Below are 25738 nucleotides of genomic sequence, written 5' to 3' on the forward strand. Positions count from 1 at the left end.
TGCCTTGTCTCCATTCCACAGCAGTGTATGTAGGGGGAAATAATGGCTGTCTTCAGACATCACACCAAACCATGGTTTGCAAAGCCATGTTTTCACATCTGCCCTAGGTCAGCTCATGCAGTGTAATTTGCAAGAGGCTGCCAAACCTGGATATAGAACCATGGTTTGAAGCTGGTCTGCAGACCGCCATTTGTGCTAAGCGTGTCTTGCCATTCACGAACCACTGAATGCGCAAACCTTTGGCAAACCACAGGGACGGCTCCAGAGGCCTCTCCACCCCAGGGCTAGGAGTGAACTGGTGCAGTGGAGTGCTGAGCCAGTGGGAGACACGTGCAGCCCTGGCTCGGCAGGTGCACTTGGGCTCCTTGAGCATGGCTCAGTTGAGCTGAGGTGCGGAAGAGCTGTCAGGTGACAGGGGCTGGGGAGCAAGGCGAGCTGGTGCCCAGTGCCTTTACCTCGGGGGCAGTGGAGCCTGCTCTTGGCCCTGGCTCCTGTGCCGCTTGGTCTCCTGTGTGTGCTTGGGCAGAGGGGACGAGGGCTGCGCGCCTAGCAGAGCAACAGTGCCCTGCCTCTGAGCAGCAGCCACATTGCCCGGAATGCCCGATCTTTTTCCCTGCAGCTGCCAGAGTGGATCAGGTCCAGTTTGGGGACTGCCATGTTGGGAGGCCCTATCAGGCAACATTCACCATAGCCAACCACAGCAAGTCAGATGTGATGCGATTTGAATGGCCTGCCTCGGGTCCATGTCACTTCTCCCCACAGGTAAGTGGTGGCCCACAGTCAGCTCCCATTTTGGCCCTTTGCTGCCAAAGCTCCCAGAGGCCCACGTGGGTGTTCCTTCTTATCTGCTCCTTACCACGCAGATGGGGCTGACTCTTGCAGGCCCCATTGTCACTTGCGCAGCATCCATACCAGGTGTTTAGTATGGGATTCCCACACTTTGTCTTCACACGTCGTTATGGAATCAATATCCTCCTGTTTCCCCTGTGGTTCTTCCACCTTTTCTCAGACTGGAGAAAGTCTGACTTTTATGCAAAAGAACAGAATAGCCATGCGGTCTCTGCAGGAGTAGATGGCCGTAATGCTACTCTATCTCTTTTCTAGAGGCTGTGATGTCTTGGTCACCTGTGCAGTGATGTATTGGCGACCAAGCCGTATAGCAGCACTCCCCAACCTGGTGCCTTCCAGATGTGTTGGATAGCTGGCTGGGCATGCTGGGAGTTGTAGTCCAACACATCTGGAGGGAAACAGGTTAGGGAGGGCTGTCCTATGGCCACACTGCATCACTTCTCTCCCTGAGCTTGCTTTTGCTGTATTCCTTCTGGTTACTGCCATGGCAAGATTTAAAAAAAAAATTCTCTGATTAATTATTATAATTGTCCCTGGCTTTCTCATGGAAATATGAACCAGGCTGATTTTAGGGAGGCGAATTCTCCTTTCTGTCTCCTCCCCCTCCCTCCATAAAACCTTGGAATCAAGAGATGTACTTTTTAAAGGGCTTCTTTTTTACCAGCCTTCAACCCAGGCAATGGGGCAACCACATAGGGGTGGGATGAGATCTACTTTTTATACATCTTCTTTTATAAAGAAGAGATGCCTTTTTAAAAATTCTACCTATAATTTCTGCCCTTGCTCTTAATTTTCGGAACCGCCCAGACAGCTATTGGGTGGTATAAAAATGAAATAAATACATAAATAAGCAATAAAATAATAAAAAGTTAAGCTATCTTGAGCAAATCAACAACAATAGTAATAGCTGTGAAATGACCAGGAGAGAAAAACACCATTCATGGAACTACTGCTGTTCTGCAAAGAGGCGAAAAGAAGTATTTTCGCCTAGCAAAGAGTAGTTCAAAGCAAATTGTGGGGGAGGGGCGGGGATGGAGTCTACTTTTTGTAACAAAAGGAGTACACTGGGGTTGGGGGCAAAAGCAATCTCGTGCCCTCAGCCTAATCTTGCTGTGCGGGGCTGCTTTAAACTGCAGTTTTCTCCCTGCCTGGCTTGGATACAGTAAACTCTTTTGTAAAAAGCACAGGATGTTCTCTACAAAGTGGCAGCTGTTTCAAGGAGCAAGTGGAGGGGCTTCTGCTGCTGCCCCATCTTTTAACTTGTCTGGGGAGGGAAGAGGCTGGGAGAAGAGGGCCTGGCGGTGGGGAAGGGCTCCTAGCAGGGCAGACGCAATGTGTAAGGGAAAAACTGGAGGCTCTAATCTCAGGGTCCCTGGTACTGGATACCTAGGCACACCTACTTGAAACAGCCTCAGTTTGGCCCTGATGGGGTAGGTGAGGTTCCTTTGGGGACTGAGACCAGAGTGTTCACATACACTCACATTTACTTAAATTCTACGAAGAAGGACTAAAACAATGACATAAGCTAAATGCCTTTATTAACGCAAGATAAAGAAAAGTTTAACAAGCACACAGACCTTCAGCCAGCAAAGCAAAGATAAACGTAATACTCACACTTCTAGCAGCTCTATTTGGTTACCATTCATACAAGCTGTTTTACTGGTAAAAGAGTAATTGCTTCCATGTCTGAACTTAAATACCCCTCTCTCTTGATGTCCTCCCTTCTAATATATATTCCAAAAATGATCTTTTCCGTTGGACCGTGTCACTTCATATGTGAGTTTTCGTGACACATTTCCCAGCAATTCCTTCCTATGTCTGATGCATCTTGTTTGCCCCGAAGATGTCTCAGTTCCCCATTTCTGCAGTCAAACGACTCTTTTCTCCTTCACCTTTTCCTAAAACCAGTTGCAACCAGCTCTGCTCTTCACCTCTCAAATGTCCTGCGATAACCTGCTTCTTAGAGCTACCTCATCCTTAGGGATGTTTGCAATCAGATGAGGCTGCATACATGCTGTCCACTGATCCCCTTATCCCATTACCCCTCTAAGCTCTGGCAAGCAACTGACATAACCATCTTCCTACTTGCCCCATTGCCCCAAGCATCAACCCTCTTTAAGCATCATTTCTTGCCCCCTTACACTTTAAATTCCCCATACCCCACATTGTACCCAAATGTAAATGGCAAGGCCCAAGACAGTCCTTACCAATGGTTCAGTTGGGTGGCTGTGGGGGAGGGCTCCAGCCAGGCAGAGGCAGGGGTCAGGTGGGTGGCTGCTGCTGGAAGGCCAGAGGCGACACAGACATGCTGGGGGTGGGCTGCCAGGTCACCCCATTGAGCCTTGGGCCTGCTCAGGGCTGTGAGCCCCCCAGCCCCTCCTCTCCTCCCTTCCCTCCAGGCAGGGGCAGGGCGAAGCGGAGCTGCGGCTCGCAGGGCTCAGTGCTGGCACTTTATGATGAGCAGTGACGCTGACAGCACCTCCCCCCCCCCCGACCTCAGTGCAGCCCTCGCAGTAGCTGTGGGGGGCGGGAAACCAGTTTGCCCAGCAACAATAGATTGTTCCCAGTTGTAATGGAAGGTATTCAGGGGTGCTGGTCTTGAACGGGCAATCCAGACCCATTAACTTTTCAAACAGACTGGGTCCTAGTGTAGATGAGAACTGCTAGAAAGGGTTTATGGATGTGGATCAACACAGCTGCCTGCACTCCCACGTTTGGAACGCCTGGGGTGTCACTGGGTATAGAAGCTGCCTCAGTAAGACAGATGGACTGCTGCCAGTGACCGCAACTTCCAGGTGTTGGCACTTAGCCCCCCCCCCCCCCCCGCAGCAGTCACTGTAGCCCTGCCAGTCATGCCAGGTCCTCTGCTTCAGGAGAGGGAGGGGGCAGGCGCTTGGCCAGGACCTGTGCCCGCGCCCTGCCCCTTCACTCTGGCTTCGGGACAGGAGCAGCAGGCTGTGCTGCCTCCGCATTCCAGAGTAGGCCGGATGCCGCAGCGTCCACCCAAGCACACCCGCACACCCGCTGGCTGCCAGTGGAGAACACTTCAGGAGGCGACTGCTTCACCACCGCAGTCAGTGATGCACGATGATGGGCTGGCGTGCTGTGGGGGTCCTGCAGCTAAGGAAGAGCCCTGCCCGCAAGCGGAAGGGGAGGGGCACCTCGCAGGTCAGATCCCACGCGGAATGCTGCAGCTGCCGTTGCGCCCGCCTTTCCACAGCGTGGAATTCGCTCCAAGGCGAAGTGCAGGTGCTCCTCAGCACGCCCCGTCTGAGCGCCAGGTGATAGCACAGCTGGCGACGGTCGCACTTTCCCGCTGAGGCTCCTGGGGGCATTCCACAGTGTCAGGCTGGCACCTTCCCCTCAGGCTTGCAGGCAGGATCCGGGACCCTCTAGGGAGCCCTGCCTAGTGAGCAGCACTCTTGGCTCAAGTTGGAGGGTTGGCGAAGTTGGTTTTCCTGTTTGGGCAGAGGGGCTGCTTGCTCTTTCAGTGCAGTCTGGGAGGGCTGGGCAGCTCCTCCTGCCAGAGGAGTCTTGATTGGGCTTGTACCCCTCCCCCAACATACACACACACAAGCTCAAGGGGAGGTGCCAGCCCGAAGCTGCAAAGTACCTCCTGTCCTGGGAGCCCAAGGCAACAGACATTCCTGGGAAGGAAATGTCCATTTTCTCCTTGGTCTTCAGATGCAGGAACCTGCCACTGTTTGACGCTCTGTTGCTCCCCTCTCCTAGGCCGGCCATCTCCATGCAGGGTGCACCAAAAACATCATGCTGACCTTAAAAGCCAGCGTGCCCGTCACCCTCAAAGAGCAGCTGTTCAGGTGCAAGGTGACCAAGATCGCCTTCCAACTGCCTGCTGACCAGGTGCCCGACTGGGATGATCGCCTGCACACGGTCAAGTGGGTGGATGTCTCGAAGAGCATCACAGCCACACGCCCAGCGAAGAAGAAGGTAAGACACCGGAAGCATCGATGTGCAGGGCCCAGCCTCGTATGCATGGCCGCTGATGAAGATGAGCCGTCTGTGTTCCCCTGTGTCTTCTGGAGAGCGCTGCAGATGTTCAGGTTAGCTCCCCTCTCTGGTAATCAGGAGGGTCCAATCATATTGATCCTCTCCAGGGAGAGGGGTCACCTTGTCCTCCCAGACTGGCCCTGCCCTCATGTTGGGCCAACAGGGCCCTGTCAAGCTCCTGGAGCTCAATCTTAAAAAAAAAAGTCTTCAGTCTAGAGTTGCTAACCGTATTGGTTTCTTCCTCTTACCTGCCTGACATGTCTCAGTCAGGCACGGAAAAGGGGGCGTGTTCTCAGGGAGGAACAGGCAGCAAGGGGGCAAATCCCCTCCCTATTTGAGAGCAACATTCTTCAAGTTGGTAGGCTGACCGGAAAGGGGCAAGTTCTCTGGGGGGGCCCTCCCCACTGGAGAAAGCCTTTTGGCCCCTGGGACACCCAGGTGGGCACCCACTCCCTAATCAGGCGGACACGGTGCAGCTGAGGAACAAGTGGGGAGCCTTGCATGCTGTTCCTGTAAAGGTTCCAAGTTGTCTGGTGAGGTCTTAGATTCCATTCTGGTGGAGACCAGAGACATAGTGAAGACCTGACCAATTTCCCAGAAGGAGGACAGAAGGCAGAGACCTTGGCAGCCCTTTTGTTCCTTCTCCTCTAGTCAGAAGCCATAGTTAGCTGGTAACAATTGATCCAAGTGGTTCTGATCCAAGAGGCAGGAATGCAAATCAGGCTGCAACCAGTGCTGATTCTTTCTCCTCTTTTGGCAAGGGGCAAAGAAGCACACTCCTTCCTGATGCCACCTCCTGTACTTCATCCATGGAGGTTTGCCTTCTCCATTTTGCTACATCTTGGGCATGCACTTCCTCAGATGCTTGGGTTGGGGAGACAGTAGCACTAGGCTATGCTCTAGAGTTCAGCATGTGGCCACAGGACCAGTTCATCCTCTTCACGAGACCCCACAATCCAATGACGCACCAGGCCATGCTGAACGCCATCCAGGACTTGGCAGACAGTGGGACTATAGAGCCTGTTCCCCTGGCTCAGATGCTCTCTGGGGTCTATCCTGTGTCTTTCATGGTGCCAAAGAAGAATGGAGAGAAAAGGATCATTTTGTATCTGTCTGAAATGGCTCAACAAGTTCCTTCTTCAAAAGTGCTTTAGAATAGAAAGACTTTGTTCCATCATGGCTACCGTCATGGAAAAGGACTTCCTAGCTTCAGTGGACTTGTCAGAGGCCTACCTCCACATAACGATCAGAGCCAGTCACTGAAGGTTCCTGCATTTTGTGTATGGCAGTCTTCATTTTCAGTACCGAGCCATGCTGGATTGATATCAGCCCCAAGAGTGTTCACAAAGGTCCTGGTGGCTCTGGTGGCCCATCTGAGATTGCAGGGCATTGCTCTGAATCCTTATTTGGACAACATCCTCATCAGGCCTCCATCCTTGGAGCAAGAGGGAGGGATGTTTGGTATACACTCAAGTGCCTAGAAGTCCACAGTTTTGTGGTGAATACGAGCAAGAGTTCACTGGTCTCAGCAGAGCAGCTGGAGCTTCTAGGGGTAGTGCTGAGCACATGAATAGTCCACAGGTTTCTGACAATGGAGAGACAAGAAAAGATTTTGCAAGCAGTTCAGTCTGTGGAGAAGGCGATGGAGTGAATCCGATGTTTCTGGCTTGTCTCTTAAGCCTAATGATTTCCTGACAGGATCTGGTGGCAAGGTCTCACCTCCACACCAGGGATCTTCAGAAGCTGCTGCTTCCTTTCCAGGATGAGATTGCCATCAAGACTCACAAGTGGACCTCTTTTCCCCAAGCCCTCAGAACATCATGGGCCTAGTGGCTTTCCCCACAGAGATTGTCTCAGGGGGGCAGTCTTGCGATGCCGCCAGCCTCTTGGGTTGGGGTGCCCATCTGGGACACCTGGTGGCTGAAGGACAATCATCAGAGCAGGAGAGCCAGCTGAGCATCAGCCTCTTGGAACTGAGGGCCATCTCTGAGATTGTTCAGGGATCAGATCCACAACAACTGTGTGCTCACTCAGACAGCACTTCAACAAGACCTTACACAAACAAGGAGGAATAAAAACAGGAAAGTTGCCCAGGGAAGCTGCTGAGATCCTGTTGTGAGCCTACTGTCATAATTACAAGCCACAAATACAACACAATAAAAACATAATATAAAACCTAACATACAAAATGTAAAACAATTTAAAACAACCAGATAGATACTGGACCAGATAAAAACAACTGTCATAAATACCCCATCACATGTTGTCAAATGCCTGGGAGTAGAGGGCAGTCTTAATGTGGTGCCGGATGATGGCAATGTTGGCACCAGGCATACCTTAGTGGGAAGAGCATTCCATCATCGGGGGGCCACCACTGAGAAGGGCCTCTCCTTTGTTGTCACTGTTATGCCCCCACTGGAAGATGACTCCTCACAGGGAGAGCTGGAGGACCAGGAGTCCCCCACCACCAGCCGTGCCCAGGCTCTGCCAGTAGATCAGTATGAGTCTCAGCCCTTGGGTGATTATCATGAGGGTATCACCTGTGGCAGGCAAGGACTCTGCCTCAGAGGTGGAGGCAGAGAAACCCCCAAGCCCTTGGGAGAGACACCTGAAAAGACAGGAACTCAGAAGGAGTGCTAAATTGAGCCAGGGCCTCCTTGTGAGAAAAGGTCTACTCGCGTTGGAGGAGGTTTGCTCACAAGGAGGACATTTTGAATTGCTGTCACTAGGAGCTCACAGCTGAGGCTTGGGTGGCTCTCACAGCCTCACATAAAAACAGCAGTGTAAGGCTGAGTGAGTTGCTGGAAACAATGATGGCCGGGCCTTCCTGAATCCGGCTTCCCTTGCCTTGACCCAGGACTGCTGCCTTGACTGCTTCCTGGCATGAGACTTCTGGACTGAATGCCTCCTCTTTCTGCCTGCTCCTTGTCTGTTGTGTTGCCTTGGAACCTTGTTGTCTGTGACCTGGACTGTTGAGACCTTGCCTTTTGCCTGATCCCTGTTTGTGCTGACCTCCTTGTAACCCTGGCACCCTTTGAACCTGCAGCTGAAAGGCTCAGGCTCTGAAATGTGACAGCCACCCTCCCAGCCTCCCTCAGAGGAGGTACTCGGACAAGGGCCTCAGGTGCTGATCACAGTGTCCAAGTTGGGAGAGGTGCTCCTTCGGTTACTGCAATCCTGAGCCATGTAAGGCTTTATAAATTAAAATCAGCACCTTGCATTGGGCTTGGAAACATACAGAAAGCCAACGAAAGCGGACAGAATTGGTGTTGCATGTTCAGATTTTCTGGTCCCTGATATCAATCTGGTTGCTGTATTTTGCACAAGCTGCAGCTTCTGAATAGTCTTCAAAGGCAGCCCCACATAGAGCTCAATGCAGTAACCTAACTTGGAAGTTACCGTGTATAGACTACTGAAGCCAAGTTATCCTTGTCCAGATAGGAGCATAGCTGGGCCACTAGCCAAAGCTTGTAGAAGGCACACCATTCCACTGAGGCCACCTGACCTTCCAGTGACAAAGATGGCTACAGGAGAACCTCCAAGCTACGAACTGTCAGGAATGCCCCTGCTGCCTTCTGAAATCCTCCAGTAGCCAGAAACAACATGCAGACAAAAGGTCTCCTTTCCAAGGCTTTATTTCCATTCAACCTAATGAAGCTTACAGATGTTAATTGCCTGAGACTAAGTGGAAATACAAAGGAGCAGCCTACCAGGGGAATCTAAGAGTAGGACATCAGTTGGTCTCTGGAGAAAAGCGCAGCAGGTCTCTGAACTTAAGGAGTAGGAGGGGAGAGTCCCCCCCTATCCTGTGGGGCCTCGGGGCGCAGCTGTTGTCATTGCGCCAGTAGGGCTGAGTGTCTCCTCTCAGTGCCCGCAACCTCTCGCCTGTCTCTGTGCCTGCGCCTCACGTCTAGAAGCTCAAGTTGTCTCTCCCTCTCCATGCCAGAGTCACTGTCGCTCCCAGGAATGTGAAGGGGGGGGGCTCTTCCTCCAGCTGCGCCTCTGAAAAGTGAGCGGGTTGTATCTCTTCCTCAGAATCAGAGCTGTTTTGGGACTCTATGGGCTCAGATCCAACCCTGACACGAACCTGCTCCTTCAGGGGGAGTGCAACCCCATCTAGAACAGGTTGAGCGCCCTCCCTGGTCAGAAGGACCACTCACCAACAGCATCTCAGTCTTGTCTGGATTGAGCTTCAGTTTATTAGCCCTCATCCAGTCCATTGTCTCAGCCAGGCACCCATTTAGCACATCCACAGCCTCACCTGAAGGAGATGAAAAGCAGAAATAGAGCTGTGTGTCATCAGCACACTGCTGACAGTGCACTCCAAAATACCGGATGACCGCACCCAATGGTTTCATGTAGATGTTTAGATGTTGAATAACAGGGGGAACAAAACCAAGCTCTGTGGAACGCCATACTGGACAATCCACGGGGCTGAGCAATATTCCCCAAGCACTACCTTCTGCTGCCGGCTATCCAAGTTAGAGTAGAACTACTGCAATGCAGTACCTTTCACTCCCAGCTCAGACAGTCGGTCCAGAAGGATACCAGGTTTGATGAGAGACAAGAGGAGGTTGGGGGATGTTGACCTGGTGTTGAATGGGGTACGGCTACCCTTGAAAGACCAGGTCCGCAGCCTGGGGGTCATTTTGGACTCCCAGCTGTCCATGGAGGCTCAGGTGTCAGCTGTGAGCTGGACAGCGCTGTACCAACTCCATTTGATATGGCGGCTGCGCCCCTACCTTCCCGACCATCTGCTCCCATTGGTAGTACATGCCCGGACCAAATTCAAGGTGTTGGTTTTGACCTTTAAAACCCTATATGGTTCCAGCCCAGCCTATCTCAAGGAGCGCCTCCAGCAACACCAGACAGGCCGCTCAACAAGATCAGCCTCGGATGGCCTTCTCTCTGTCCCATCAGCCAGGACAGCTAGACTGGTGGGGACGAGAGAGAGGGCTTTCTCTGTGGTGGCCCCCACTCTGTGGAACTCCCTCCCTAGGGAACTCTGCCATGCCCCCTATTCAATGAGCTTCCGCTGCTCATTAAAAACATGGTTGTTCAAGCAGGCATTTGGGGTGGGTTAGGGTATTTTTAGAAAATGATGTTTTTATTGTACAATTTTATTGTTTTAAACTGTTTTATTACCTACTTGTACATCACCCAGAATGGCTGGGTAACCAGCCAGATGGGCAATCGATCAATCAATCAATCAATCAATCAATCAAATAAATAAATCAATCAAAAGCCACAGTGAGATCAAAGAGAATCAACAGGGTTACACTCCCCCTGTTTCTCTCCCAATATAGGTCACCATACAGGGTGACCAAGGCTGTTTCCATGCCCAAACCAGCCTGGACCCCAGCAGAAATGGATCCAGTTAATTGGTCTCATCAAAGAGCATCTGGAGCTGGTTGGCAATCATCCAGTCAAGGACATTGACCAGGAAAGGAACATTTGCCACTAGCCTAAAGTTCTTAAGATCTCCCAGATCGGGGAAGATTTAATCAGGAGTGGTCTCACCGCCCCCTCTTCCAAGCAGCCCGGGACCACTCCCTCTTTCAAGGAGACATTAATTGCCTTCCTGTCCCGGCTGGCTGTTCTCTCTCAACCAGTTTTTATAAGCCAAGAGGCGCAAGGGTCCAATACAGAAGTGGTTGCTTGAACCTGTTCAGGCACCTTGTCAATGTCCTCAAGGTGTCCCAACTGAAACTCCTCCAACTGAACTGAATAAGACTGTGCTGTGGGTCTCTCACCTACTGTCACCTACTGTAATACTGGAGTCTAAGTCCCAGCAGGGATGTCGGAGGAATCTGTCCGGGGGTCGGGCCTGCTGAGCGTTGGGCAGCTCAGCCCCCTGGACTCAGGCTCGCCTGTCTGCGAGCTGGCTTGACTGGACCAGTGTGAGTTGGGCCAGCCTGCGGACTTCCACCGCCAACCAGACCCCTCGTGCTCTTCCTGCTGATGCTGCTGAAACCAGCCAGGAGCGCATGAGGGGTTGCACTCGACAGCGGCGGCAAGGTGGGAGCTGAGAGGGGGTGCCATGGCAGTTCCTGCCAGCTCCCACCTTGCCGCCACCACTGCCACTGAGCAGCTGTGCCTCTCTCTGCCAGTGCCAAGCAGCGAGAGGGGCGGTTGCCCGGTAGTGGCAACAGGGTGGGAGCTGGGGGGAAGTGCCATGGTGCTCCCCTCCTGGCTTCCGCCCTGCTGCCGCCACTGCTGCCACCCTGCCACCACCAGGCACTGGCAGAGAGAGAGAATGTTGCTTGGCAGTGGCAAGTGGGAGCAAGTTTGTTTGTTTGTTTGGGTAAATCTACCCAAGCAACCCCCTCCCCCCCGACTAAGTTCCTGGATTTCTGGGGAAAGTCCCTGGCAATGCACACAAATGCAAGCTGAGCTGGGGGTGTCAGGGAAGTCTGATGAGCCCCAAAAGGGCTGGATTTCCCGGCGATGGCCATCCCTTCGTCCCAGTGGATGCTAGAGATTTTATCTTGGAAGTCCCTTACAAACATATCACAACAGGCCTCTGATGAATCTGCAGCATCCTTAGGGCCAGCCTGAAATAAGACCTGGACAACCCTGAAAAGCTCCACTGGGCAGAAGTAGAGGAATAGCGATGTTGCTTCTTTGCTGCCCTCCCCACCCCTGAATATACATGACCGCAGGCACACACCAGTGTTCACTTGCATCCACTGGTTGTTTTTCTCCATCTGCACTCAACCCGTCTCCTATTTTGCTTCATCAGTCTCTGGGGAATACCTTGGAGCCCTACAAGCTCTGCTGCAGAGAGGGCACTCAGGAGCAAGCGTGTCAACTGCCCAGGTCATTTCTGCACTCCACAGAATGACCAGGGTTCCAACAGGAGTGCCAGCCATATCGGCTGGAAAACCCCTAGAGATCTCTGGAAACCATCTGGGTCCGTTAGCATCCAGGGGCAGACCATCTTAATAGGCCCCCAGCCTTGCAGAGGGGAAAAGCTGCCATCAGTCTAAACCTCAACAGGAGGTGATCTGACCATGACAAAAGGACTGATTCAGAGTTCCCCACCTTCAGATCACTGGCTGGAAAAAACAAATCTAGAGTATTTCCCACTACATTTGTTGGGCTGATGACGTGTTGGGACAGTCCCATGGTTGTCATGGAGACCATGAAATCCTGAACCGCTGCAGACAAGGTGCCCTCAGCATGAACACTGATGTCTCAACAGTACGCCAGGGACTTCCTCCATTAGCTCCGGTGGGAGACTGCTGATCAGCGCTGCGGGCACCGATAGAATCCCGCAGCAGAAGAGATCAGAATCTTCTGATCGCCCACAAGGTGCTAGTGCTCCAGACCAGTAGTCAGATGTACAGGGAGCCTACAGAGGAGATCAAATTCCTATAGACCACAGCAAACCTCCCCCCCCCAGCCCTCAAGTCTACCCTAATACTGAACCAGTACCCCAGTGGGCACAGCTGGGAGAGACTAACTTCTCCCTGCTCATCCACCCAGATGCCTTCCGGATCTGCTGCCTCATCCACTATTAAATCATGGGTAAGAGGGCTCTTATTTTGAACTGATCTGGCACTTAAGAGCCCTCTTACCCATGATTTAATAGTCCCGAGACCCTAGGGCAGGCTGATAGGACAACCACCAAGCCTGCAGGTGAGGGGAGGGCCGGAACATGGCACAGCCCTTAACTGCTGGGACCATGTTCCTTTCACTTGGCCAGCCCTCCTCCCAAGGCCGTACCTCCGTCTACTCACCGCTGCACTGATTGTCCCCCTGCCCCAGGCCCCTCCACTCAGCTCCATATCCTCCCTCCCAGGCACATACCCGATCCTGAGAAGCAAACTAGCCCCCCACCAAAGACTCTTAACCACCAAATTGGCCGAGATAGGGGGGCTGTGTTGGATCCCCTGAAGCAGCTCCCCCCAAAGGGGTGACCCCATTGGCATCGTCCCCTTTGGGGGAGTTGCTGCTTTGCTTCCAGCTGAGCAGAGAAAGGCCTTCCCCCAGGGTCGAGCACATCTGGCTCACGTTCTCAGTCAGCCCTCGGGAGGCTTTCTCCTCTTGCCAGCGATGCCAGCTTCTCCTGGTAGCAGGAGCAATAGTCCAACACACCAGCAGGAGCAATGCAGGGTGAGGGCCTGGCAAGTGGTAGGAAGCAGCTGCCCTGCCCTGCAGAGACTCCTGATGCCCTTGTCAGTGGCTTCATAAACCAGCACCCTTGTCCATCTGCAATTGACACCAGGCCTCCTATATGCAAGTCTTCCCCTTCCCTGCTTCCTAGGGTTGCCCAGGGAGTCCAGAGCTTGGCAGCAGAAGTCATCCTGGTAGCCTCTCATTGGCCCAGGAGACCATGGTTTCCAGATTTCCTTGGAGTCTCAAGTCAGATGTGTCATGGCTTCCTTGTTGTCCCAGGAGCCTCTAGCTGATCCTCAACCAGATCTCTTCCGGCTGAGGGCCTGGTGGTCAAGCAGCAAGGGCTGCAGCAAATGGGCTTCTCTGAGGAAGTATGGAAGACTCCTCTTTCCTGTTGGGGGGTATTCGACCAGTAGAGTATGTGGGACACCTTGGGGGTTTGCGTGCCTTGCTACCAGGTGGCTGGGGGGATTCCAGGGAGGGAAACTTCACTCTGTCCAGTTCTTGCAGGCTGTGCTCAACAAGGGACTCAGTACCAGTACCTTAAAATGCCAGGTGACAGCATGGAACAACATTGTGGGTTGTAGGGGAAAGGGGTCTCCGGCACCTCACCCCCAGACCCACCCACTATTCATAGGTTTCCACCTTGGAACCTAAAGTGGGTGTTGAAAGTGCCATGGCTCCTCCATTTGAACCCCTGGCTACATGGCCCTTAAAGACTGTGACTCTTAAAAGGCCTTTCTGGTAGCTATCGCTTTGGCCAGGAGGGTGTCCGAATTTGCAGCCTTCTCTGTTATGCGTCTTTCATCAAGACAAGGTAGTTCTTAGAACAGACCTTTTTTACCCAAAGTCAAATCTGTATTCCATATTGGAATGGCAGAAAGAATTGTGCTGCCTTCTTTCTGCCCAAAGCCAGTATATCCCCAGGAGAAGGTCTGGCATAAATGGGATATTAGGAGATCTCTGAGGTGTTGTTCGGATCAAACTGCTTCGATTCAGGAAACTGAGGCTTTTGTTTGTTTCCTATGGGAAGTTTCCCTGGGCAGGAAGGTTTCGGCTCCTACTCTTTCTAGGTGGTTGAAGGATCTCCTTGGATTACCAGTTGCTGCGGGCGTCTCCTCCGACAGGTATTACAGCACATTCCCTCGGGAGCAGCAGCTATGGCAGCTCTAAGGGACACTGCTTTCATGGAAAAGATTTGTAGGGCAGCCACGTGGGCTGGCTTGCACACATTCTCGAAGCCTTACAGAACTGATGTCTCTTCTTCTGCAGGGACTGCCTTCGGTAGGAGAGTGCTGCAGAGGGTACTTGTTTCTTTGGAAGGCCCACCGCAGACCACCCTAATGTGCGACTGCTCTTCTACATCCCAAAGGTCTGGAATGCCCTCCAGAAAATACAGGAGAGAGGAAAGTTTCTCACTGTGAATCCCTGTTCTCAGTATCTTCTGGAGGGTAGTTCAGCCACCCTTCTTTTTGCACTGGATTGAGATCCTCTCCCTTAGGGCTTTTGCCTACATCTTACACGAGGGGGAGGTAGATAGTTATCCTGGGTCAATTCCTCCCCTTCTAATTTTGGTTATGTTGTGTTAGTTATTCAAGTAATAATCTGATTCAGGTTGTACAATTCTTAGTTTTGTGGGGTTGAGGATTTTCCTGAGCTCTTCCAGTCCCGTCTGGGAGGACAAGGTGGCCCTTCCCCTGGGGAGGATCAATGGGATTGGACCCTGCCTGATGATCCGAGTGGGGGCGGGGAGGGCTAATCTGAAGGTCTGGAATGCTGTCTAGAAGTTACCAAGAACAGGAATTCATGGTAAGAAACGTCCCTTTCTGCACCAAGGGAACGTGGCTTCTGGGCTCAAGATAAAGCATTCGCTGGATTGGTAAAATAAGGGACTAGCTGTTCATTGCAGACACGTGTGTGTAATAAAGCTAAAGAAGCTCCAGGAGAGACAAAAGTAGAGCGGGGTGGGGGGGAGAGTCTGAAGCCGTTCCCTGCCTGCCTGCCATTTCTCCTCTCCAAAGTACCTCTTCTCCCCAACAGCTTCTAGTTCTGCCCTTGGCAGCCACCAGGAAAAGTCTGTTCAAAAGTTTGCAGGACAAGAGTGGGACTTCTTCTCAACCACCATGCAATATTAATTAGAGCTCCATAACTAAGGATGCAACTAAGGCATGCATGACCTGGCCAGATCAGGCATCTCTAGGAAGGGGCAAAGTTGGCGCATTAGTCTCAGCTATGTAAATGCACTCTTGGCTGCTCCTGAAGCCTGGGCAGAGCACACCCAAGCTGCGAGCCTGAGTCTTCATCCAGCATAGGTTGCTGCCCATCTGGAAACTGTTTGGGATGAGTCACTTCACTGACCTTCCTCATAACTCAACACTTTGTCCTGATTTGTCTACTAAGCTGCTGCTAAGGTTAGGCCAAAGCTTGAAACCTTGAAGCTGCTCACAACACCTGGGGTTTCTGTAATAGGAGCAGTTCTAAAAAGTTTGCAGAAGCCCACAGGTCAGATTGCCTCTCCTGTGCCTCTGAAGGTTGGAAATGGCTCCTCTGGGCTCCTCTTATGGTTGCTTTCTATGGTTCTGCTCCTGGTGTAGGTGATAGAGACAGACCCAGAACCGGCTCACATTTCTTTGGAAGAAAGCGGTCGAGAGCTGGAGCTTCGGGTGAGCGCCACCATTGACTACGCCCAATATAAAATGGAGGTGGATGCAGTGCACTTTAAGGACACATTGCTCTTCCAGAGTAGGGTGTTCAAGTGAGTAACAAAGACGTAGGATCTTGTTCAAAGGTTGTTTTGTTTTTAATGTGTGCTTCCTTTCTAGGGTTTGTTCTTCTGGGCCAGGGATCTGGAACCTCTAGCCGGTGAACCTAACATGGCCTGTGCTGGCCAAATCCCTTTCTTTGTGCTGGGAGAGGCACAGAATGCAAAATGGTTGGGGCAAGGATATCAGTGGAAGTGGCCACACTCACTGATGTTACCTAGCCTGCACCCCCTCCACCAGAAATTTGTTTGGCACCCCTATTCCAAGCCTTTTTTATTTATTTAAGTGCAAACAGTTTTTAAAATACAGCAAAATGGCTCTGGGGAGGGGGGCTCATGATCTTACAAGCACCAGCCAATCAGCACTGTGCACAGCCAGATTCTGATGCAAATTAGCAGAACCAGCTTTCCAGTAGCTCAGCCCTGGAGAGGATTTAAGCACATTTGATGAGAACATGATGAGGGTGGGTCCGGAGCTCAGTGACGCCTCCTTTTGTGGAAATTTGTATGCACCCCAATTTTCTCCCTTTCTCTCTGCCTCATGTGCTCTCAGAGTGGAGCTGTCCAACGTGGGGAATGTGCAGCTGGAATACTCCTGGAAAGTGGTCATGGAGGAGAGTGGGAGGGCTGTCAACTTCGCTACAGAAACCTTGCCAACCAGCCCAGAAGGTATAGCAGGCAGCCCTTAGCATGCTTTTCAGACCCTTCTCCCCATCACTGTTCAGCTTTCCACAGCTCACCCCCTTCCAAGGTTTATCCTCAGATTCTTCCCTTCCAGCTTGTAATGTACCCCAGCCTCATCCTTCTGTATGCTGACCTCTCATCTTTCCAGATCTTTCTGGGCCATTCACAGATTGATGTCCCCTGGAACATCAGAGAGAAAGGACTTTGGCTGGGGTGAAGGCCAGAAAATGTTTATCTGGGCAGATGGATCTCTACTATAGGATCACATTGGGGGTGGGGGAGGAATAGGGGGTCCCAGGGTCCCTCTGGAAAATGCACCAGGCAGAAATGGTCAACTCAACAAGCTTTTCCTTCAACCCAGGGGAACATCGGTCTGCCACATCGGCTGCTTCCATCAAGGCACAGTCCAGCCGGCCGCTCAGCCAGCTGGAGAGCGGGATGGAGAGCTTTTCTTCTCACACATTCTCACCCCCACGCCCCCCATTTTGCATGGAGCCCAGCAGTGGCGTCATCCCTCCTGGGAGATCCCAGTTCCTCCAAGTGAAATTCTGTCCCCAGGAACTGGGAGAGTTTGAGGGTCGTCTGCTTGGCAGGTAAGGAGACTTCACACAAATGGCAAGTCCTGGACAGAGCCCAGAGGAGGCAGCTTTCACACTGCCACACTTTCAGCTCCATCGAGGCTGGGGCCAGGCACAAAACACCAAGGCCTGGTGGGACTCTGCTGAAGCCTGCTACAAGCATCATGGCCAGCTTTTGGGCACAGGGATGGTTGGCCTCTCCCACTCCTCTCACTTCTCTTGTTCAAGCCCAGGAGTCTTCTGTCTTGAGCAGAGATACTCTGCCCCAAGAAATCCCTAACTCTGTATCACAAAAGCCTAAATTCTTTGTTCAGTGTGGTTTACAGAAGTATGACTTTGTCTAATTTATTCTAACTCCAGTAAGTATTTGCGTTTTCCCTGATATGGACAAATGCAGATGGTAAAGAGAAATGGCAAAAAACAGCTTCCCATACTACAATTTTGAGTTGCGTTAGTATCTGAGAATGTGGACTGCAATGTATCCATTACATTTAAATCAAAGTTGCTTTGTTCTGTGCAAGTGTTTGGGCACTATATGACAGACAGAGAAGAGACTGCACTGCAGCACCCCTCACTTTTGTCACGGAAGATGCTGGGGTGACTCTTTGGCTGGCGGCCAGGTGTCTCAGTCTGACCCTGCGGATCATGCATAGACTTTGCCCTCATCCTGTGCTCTGTCTTTCCCTCTGAATGACCAGCGGTCTCTCTGCACCCCCAGCTCTCTTACCTCACTTTCTCTTTTTTATTTATAGCATTCTTATCTTGCTCTTCAGCCCCCAGAGCAGCTTAAATTTGACCAATGACAAACAAGACAATCCTCACTGCAGGCTTACAATTTGAAGACATGACACAAAAGAAAAAAAGTGGGGGAGGAGGGAAGAGGAAAATAAGCAAGCAGCAGTTCTTACAGCGACAAGGTTCTTGTTATGACCAGCCTGCATGGAAACACCCCATGTCTTTCTATGAGTTTCCACTCTTTTTTCCAGGCCCCATCTCATCTCCTCCTATTTTGGCGCTCACAGGGCTCTCACTTTCCCAGCAGTGCTTCAGAGATAGGTGGGCCATGCAGTGTGGCAATGAGGTGCCACCATCACCAAGTCTCCCTGAACGCAGGATGAGGAGGAGCAGTGCAGTGGTAGCAGAGGTAGTGGTAGCTACCACAGAGAACCAGAAGTAGTGGCCTACGGGCCAAAAATGATGTGGAGGCCTGGACCAATCAAATGCCATTGTCCTGAAGCTACTGAAATGGCACATCTACGTATACATGGCAACACAAAGTAAAGTCAGGCAGCTGGAGCGCCAGCAGATGCAAATGTGTCTTGATTGCAGGTGTTGCTTGGTGAGAAGCCGAGGAAAAGGGGGCAGGGGTTCAGAACATGTGGTGTCAGCTACCATAGAGACAAGAGAAAGGCTAGAGAGTTCATATTTGGGAAAATAAGGACTGCATACAACATACAGGGGCTGTGTGTTTATTTTGCATTCACTCTCCGCATTGGCCTGTTTTCTCAGTATTCCTAACACGAAGCTTGAAGAGGAAGGCCCAGTTGTGGCCATGAGGGGGAAGAGCCTCCTGCCCTATTGCCATTTTGAGCTTGAAGACTCTGATTACATTACAGCAAACAGACGCAGCCCCGACGTGCGAGGCCCGGGGGGGATGAGCCTGGATCCCAGCACAAAAGTTATTGAGTTTTCCTCCGTAGGAGTGCACTTCAGAAACACCAGGTGAGCATCAAGCAAGCTCAGTGAACTGGCTTCTGAAAACTGTCACAGACATTCCAACCTGTTGCTTAAGGCCATGTGTTATGCTCCTGGTGCCCCAGTTTAATCCGCGGTTCTGCCCTTTCTCCTCCTTTCATTGCGGTGTAGTGTTATTCCGGTCAATAGCAGTACATTGGCCGGAATGACCACACAAAGGCTCAGTTTCGGATCCCTTTATTAGCAGATGCCAGACTGTTCGCCACAAAGGTCCAGGCCTTTACAAGGATGGCTCCTTCTCTGTGGAGCTCAGGACAGCATTTCATGCATAGGATGAAGTGGACTGTAGTCCACGAAAGCTTGTGCCATAATAAATCTGTTTCTTGTTTTTAAAATGCAGTTGATTATTTAAAAGGCAGATGAGTAATCAGCTTAAAGGTTTGCACCATTGACAGCCCCAATATTTATGAAGTCCATTCTTCTTTGTCCTGGGCAGGAGCTTTGCAATCATGAACCCCACCAATGCCCCCTACTCTTTCCAGTGGAGCTGTGAGCAGCAGGAGGAGGGGCAAGGGCATGCAGCCTTCATCTGCTTTACTGAGCGGGGACAGCTCCGGCCGGAGAAAACTGTGGAGGTGCGTGGGGAGAAGAACAGTCCAGCTTCAGTCACAGCCTCTAAAGATTAGAAGTCCTGCCTCCAAGCCTTGCTTGGCAGGACATTCTGGTCAATGTATAGCTATTGACCAGAATAGCACTACATTGCTATTATTGTATTAATAATGGCACTAATAGCTATTAACAGTGCAAAGGGTCAGTTTCAATCAGAGGTGGGTGACCCGCAGTCCATGGTGTCCTTGGCAGCTCTGCATCTTCAGGGCATCTCTACATGAGGCTTTTATTGCATGCTCATGATTGGTCACCCAGAGAAGTTTGTGGGTCCTTTACCTGACACTGTCAACCTCCAGAGCTTCTCTCGTGCTTTATGACCTGGCTTTTTTTAAGATTGGGGAAAGTGCGGCATTTTCTCTACAAGCTCGATGAAGTGCTTTAATGGCTGTGTGAACTTCCGTAATTGCGCTATACCGCAGCACCATCTAGTTGTTGTATAATGAAACATATAGAACTTACAGAGAAAGAACCCCCCCTGAAACATCAAGTGTCCACCCATGTAAAGGAGATGATTTTAATCCCACAAAGAACCCAGAAGCAGAAGTCCTGGTAAAGCTGTACAATAAAACTCTGGTGTAGAGAAGCTCTCAGTCTCTGTCCAGGTGGAGGAGAGCTAGCCCCCTCCCCAGTTGGGCAGGGAGAGGAGAACGCTGTAAAAGGATGGATCCACACTTTCAGAAGGCATCAACAGATGTCCCTTTTGTGATGATGAACAGATTGGGAGGATGGATGTGGGGAAGAGATGTGTCTGTGTGGGGGGGGAGAGGGGGAGAGGGAGGGAGGGAGGGGGGAGGGTGTGTGTGAACAGCCATCCATCCATTGACACACTCATATACCCCATCTATCCATTCACAAAATGACCTGGTTCGCACAACACAACACCACGTGGGTTATCAGCGGTGCAGTTTCTGCAAGGTGGCTTATTTTTCATGAGTAAGCCATCCTGACAAGCCATGGCTTGTTGGGTTGTTTAGGGTGGTTTGTCATGATGTTCGAACACGGCAGAGTGGGTTCTGCAAGGTTTGTTTGAAAGGGCTAAGAAAAGGGCTACAAAAACGGGGGTGGGGAGCTACTGTCTCCCCTTTCTGGAATAGCTGGAGACTTGGGGAAGTGTTGAAAAGCTGGGGGACACTGTGAAGTGTCAGTCCAATACTTACAATCGAGAGGATCACATCGCCAAAAGGAAGATACTGTCCCCACCCCTTTTGGTGCACCTACTCCTTTGGCTCCCCCCTGCCATTTTTGGTGCTTGTGAATTGCACTACTGGGTCCCTCCTTTCCCTTAGTATTATTTCTCCCCCGGTCCTTTGCAACTGTGCGCAAACTAACCTATATGCAACCTTGTCTTGTCAATTTCCTTGTACATGACCTATTCCCCCTTTGCTGCTCCCTTTGACAGCTGAAACAGACAACAAAATTGATCAGGCAAGACTACACTTATTGGACAGCCTCTAGAGCACACTTGTGAAAGACCAACAAAATAAAAATCACAACCCCAACTTCACATTTTCGAGGAACCGAAAATAATTTTTTTAAAATGCCAGGGAACGAGTGACAGCCCTTTCAAAGTGCATTTCAGAAGCTGTTGGAAGGGCAGCCATTGGGGGGATCACGAAAAGTGGGTGGCATGGGCTTTTTTTGCTGCTTTTGCCAAGCAGCTCTGTAGATGATCACCACACCCCATGATAAAATCACTCTCCCAGGTTTGGATGACACAACAACCCATTGTGGGTAAGAATGGCTTGGTATGGCTAGTTCCTGAAAAATAAGTCACCCTGCGGAAAGCATTCCAGGTGTGGATGACATGACAACTAACCATGTCATGGCTGCTGTGATGGGTTACTGTGTCGTGCAAACCCAGTCTATACGTGTGCGTGTGTGTGTGTGTGTGTGTGTGTACGTGCGCACGTGTGTGGATGGAGGCAAAGTTATGAGAAAAAGCGTGAGAGCGCAGGTGACTGTCCATGGCCCCTGCTAGCATGCAGTCCTCAGCTGATTACCTCTGAGGAAATGCAGGAAACCCAGGGTTGTGTTGTCCCCTTTTCTATAATCCATGGGGCTCTTCTGATCATTCGTATTCCATCACATAAACTCCACCTGTTTTAGTCCACAAGTTTGCACCCTAACACAGGTAAGGGTACTGCAGAAGACAATCCCATATAAGCCCACTCATAATGTAAGTAAGGACCAGTAAGGTTTGCTCCTCCGGGGACCCATCTAACTCTCATGTTCTCACACAAAAGCACCTGCTCTTCTGTGGCCTCCAGGAGCATTTGCTGTCCATTCCCAAGGCAGGAACAGTGTGCTTGTGAAGAAATGTCATTTATGTGGTGTAATGTTCTGTCATGTTTACATTGTGTGGCCTCTGGGAGACTATAATGCATCTGAGTAGGCCTGAGGCCTTGCTTTGTAAGCACCTGTACAGTAGTTGCATAGTGGTGTTCTGGAGGGGGAGAGAGAGATGATTTCTTTGAATATTTTTAGATGGGGCCTGGAGTAGGAAAAATCTATTCTGATTGACTGGGGATGCTAGCTAGATGGAAAAGAGCAGTTGGGAAATGACAGTTGAGTTGATAGTTGACAGTTAAGGAGTTAGTTGGTAGACTGCGAGGGACAAGATCTGTTGGTTGGTGGGTGGTGTTATAGAAGGGCTAGGAGGAAGTGAATAGCTATGGCCTGAATATTAAGCTATTCCTTCTCTACTGGATAACCGTATGCGGCTGGTGAAGATCAGGAGTAGAGAGCCAGTGGCTGGTTTATGCCAGGAGGCTGCCCTAAGATCTTGCCAGAAGAAGGTTACACAAGCAGGCAGTAAAAACCCAGATAAACTATCTAAGCCGCCAGAAATCTAACAGGAGCAGCTTTAGGAGTCAGAAGAAGACTGTACCCAAGACCTAGTTATGAGTGTATTTGGCTGAGGTGGCGGTTTAGGGAATTTGGCCTGAGGTAAAAGAAGTCATTAAGAGACTTGTGGCAGGAACAGTGTCTCTTCAGTCTTTACGAACTGGCACTAACGAGCCTTTTGGAAACCTCAAAGTAAGTATTAGTATTCCCTTTTGTGTAAAATATCCCTTTAATAAATTAACTTATTTAATACCTCATCTTGTCTCTAGTGTTGGTGCCCATCTCATGCCTAAGCCTCTTATACCAAACTACTAGGAGGCTTTAAAGTATTCTCAGAGACTTGGTGGCAGCAGAAAGGGGCCAGCTTGTGGAACTCTGAGTTACTGTGGCAGGGAGTTCCTTAGGCCCTGAAATATAAGTATTTGCTAAAAAATAAGAAACCCCTTCGGTGGGATTGCCCAGTGAAGTGTGGGGGTGGCAGTGTGGGGGAGGGAGAATCCCTCATAGTGCTGCTGCTGCCTCTCAAGCAGCCCTTCTGCAAAGCCTCCAGCCCTCTTGAACCTGGAATCAGGCAAGGAATGGATGTGCGGACTCTCAGGAGAAGTCACTGGCCTAAATAGGCTAGACCAGCCTTTGCCAACCTGGTGTCCTCCAGATGTTTTGGACTTCAAATCCCAGCAGCCCCAGCCAGCCTGGCCAATGGCTAAAAATGCTGGGAGTTTACATCCAAAACATCTGGAGAGCACCAGGTTGGTGAAGGCTGGGCTGAAGACCGGCAGACATACACTAACTGTTAGGTGTCTCCCTCATGTGAACAGGGTTGTCCCTTTGTGATCCGGCTCAAGCCCTGGTTCCATGGACAGCAGATGGCATTAGGCTGCCTGTCCAGTATTAGTCTGGGTCTCCTGGGTTCTTTTCGTGAATGGCTGTTGGCCACACGGCCTGTTGTTCTCGAGTTCAATTGGCTCTGCTCGGTGTTCCCAGAGGCCTTTGCCTGTATCATAATCAGTGTGCATGGGGGCACCAGGTCTCTATGCTTGCGGCAGCTTTTATTGGGGGATTGGGCCCTCCCTGCTGGCTTGCTTTACTGTAGCCTTCCCCAGCCTGGTGCCTTGCAGATGTTTTGGACTACAGCACCAAGCATTTTTGACCATTGACCACTGGAGCATTCGTAAGGGCCAGCTTGTTGTCCAGATCCAGGTCATCTGAGCCAACTCTGATCAGACCACCTCCTTCCAGGACTCAGGGTGACAGGGGGTCTGCATGAAGGCCACAGTGGCCACAGAGGTCTCCCGGCCCTGGCACAAATGGAAGATGACATGAACTGAGCTGCACCCCTATGGAGCCCACCACAGAATGAACTCCTGCCTGAATAAACTCCCAAATGTGCTGCAGGGTTTTCCATCAGTCCCAGCAGCGGCCCACAGTCCTAGACGTTTGGAGCTGGAAAGGAGCCAAAGTCACCTGCTCCAGCGTTGACACTGAGGCAGGATTCCCTGTCCTAACAGTTCGTTACTCCCATGCACATCAGGGCTCCTTCTGAAAACCACGTGGAAGCATGAGTCAGTGTAGAATGCAGCGGCCAGCATTTCGACTGGCGCTGCTCGCTCACTCCACGTCTTGTCAGGCTCGACAGAACATCGCTAGCTGCCTATTTGCTTTGGGCCCAGTTCAAACGACTGGTGCTCAGCTGCAAAACCAGAAACAGCCTGCGATCCAAGAACCTGAAGGAGGGCCGCCCCCCGACTGACCTGCCCACATGCAAAGGCCAGTGGGTGGCGTCCCTCTCCAGCACCCATCGCCCTCGAGGCGAGGCACCTGCCGGCAGCAGCGCCACGTCTGCGCTGCAGCAGCACTGTTGCCCCCACTGGGATGCGCACCCGGCACCATCCCTGCTGCCTTTTAGCGGCCAGGCAAAATCTGCTGGCTTCCCCCAGGCATCTAAAATGTTTTATATTTAAACTCTCAAACTATCATCTGCTGCTTGTTTTATTGTATCAAATACTGTCGTTTTATTAGGTATTTTAAAAACATGTATAAACCCTTTGGAGTCATTGTGATAAAAAGTATCTTTGTTTATGTCTTAAACAAATCATGTGTCTTAATAAATTCTAGTGTTCCCAGGAAGAGCAGGACTGTGCCAGAACATTCCATTTATCTTTTCATCTGTAGGTCATATTTGAATTCATCCCCCAACATTTGGATATCACTGAATCCTTTTGGACCTTCACAATCCCTGAACACAACATTTCTGTCCCGTTCCTCTTGGTGGGACACACCACTGACCCTGCTGTGTCGATGGACAGATCCCACCTGGATTTCCGCTCACTCTTGATCGGTAAGAGGCAGCCATGGACATCAGGGCTTCCTCGCATTCAGCACGCCAATGGCTTTGCTCCCTGGTGTTCCTTGCCGTGGCATAGATTGGGAAACAGAGTGTGGGAAAGAGCTGTTTAAGGGGGTTGTCACAGGAGCAGGAATGCTGGGAAATATGAGAGGGCACATGAGCCACTGACCCCATTGGTTCTCTGTAAGATGCCCACGGGTATTGAAAGGCAGTTCCCAACATCCTGTCACACCTGGTTGTGGACCGAGAAGGCTGCACAGCCTGGGGTGAGGCTCTGCGGATAGGAGCAGACTGGGCTCTCGGTGGCTGGAGGCACTGTGGACAAGGAGCAGGCTCTTGACCCACCTCACCGAACTCCCTAGGTGGGCCCTTTTCCTTTCTCCCTTAAAAGGGAATGGATGGACAAAGCACTGCACTGGGGTGCCTTCTCAGCCCGAGGGCTGGATATTTGCTCTGGTTTTAAAGTGGGAGCTGTGATCCTCAGAATTCCCTGGCTGTCACCAAAGCTGCACTAGCGATTTGCGGTGCAGTAATTCTAGGGCCTGGAAGTGAAGATCCAGCCATCTCCTGGGCAGAAAAGAAGCCAGTACCACCACCACACACAGGATTGACCTTTGCTCCTCACCCAGCTAGCCCATCTGCAACACCTTGTCCAAGGGTCATTATTGAAAGTGCGGGCTGCTGATGGAACATTTGGAGGCCTGGGCATGGATCCACTCCCTCCTCTTAGAGCTCCAAGGGTTACATCATCTCCAAACCTGGGACTGAGCTCCACTCCTCCCCTGCCAGCCCAGCAACACCTCTTTAGCACATAGATCTTTAGCAGGTGACTGCTAGCAATGAATCACTCTCCTTGGATTGATTATTCATGGTGTGTTATCGTTAGGTTTTATTTTTTAAAAAAGGTTTATGTTTGCCATGTAGTTTTTAATTTTATTTGGCCTCTTTTATTCACCAAGCTGTTTCATTTCCTTAGATAGTGAGCTGCTTTAGGACAGGACTATTAACATACATAACAACGGTTGCATGATGCTCTGAGCCCTTGGAATAGAGCAGAATATAAATCCAATCCATCTAAAATAAATCAATCAGCAAATAAATAATGCTTATTTCAAATATTACAATATTGGAGAAAGAAAGAAAAAAGGAAAAATAGGTTACAAAATATGTTGTATTTTT

General features: G+C 50.9%; 1 protein-coding gene across 1 annotated transcript in view; it reads left to right on the top strand.

Moving 5' to 3' along the window:
• The window catches only part of HYDIN (HYDIN axonemal central pair apparatus protein), a 337764-nt gene that overhangs the window by 280801 nt on the left and 31225 nt on the right, over window positions 1-25738 (top strand). Inside the window, exons 65-72 of the mRNA XM_084812324.1 lie at window positions 620-762; window positions 4582-4800; window positions 15576-15736; window positions 16296-16411; window positions 16788-17019; window positions 18514-18726; window positions 19196-19334; window positions 24385-24550. Of these exons, the coding sequence (XP_084668450.1) occupies window positions 620-762; window positions 4582-4800; window positions 15576-15736; window positions 16296-16411; window positions 16788-17019; window positions 18514-18726; window positions 19196-19334; window positions 24385-24550 (1389 nt within the window). The remainder of the gene's footprint in view (window positions 1-619; window positions 763-4581; window positions 4801-15575; window positions 15737-16295; window positions 16412-16787; window positions 17020-18513; window positions 18727-19195; window positions 19335-24384; window positions 24551-25738) is intronic.

Source organism: Heloderma suspectum, chromosome 8 (genome assembly GCF_057233095.1).
Source record: "Heloderma suspectum isolate Gila_16-S chromosome 8, 16-S_ref, whole genome shotgun sequence".
Classification (NCBI taxonomy): Eukaryota; Metazoa; Chordata; class Lepidosauria; order Squamata; family Helodermatidae; genus Heloderma; species Heloderma suspectum.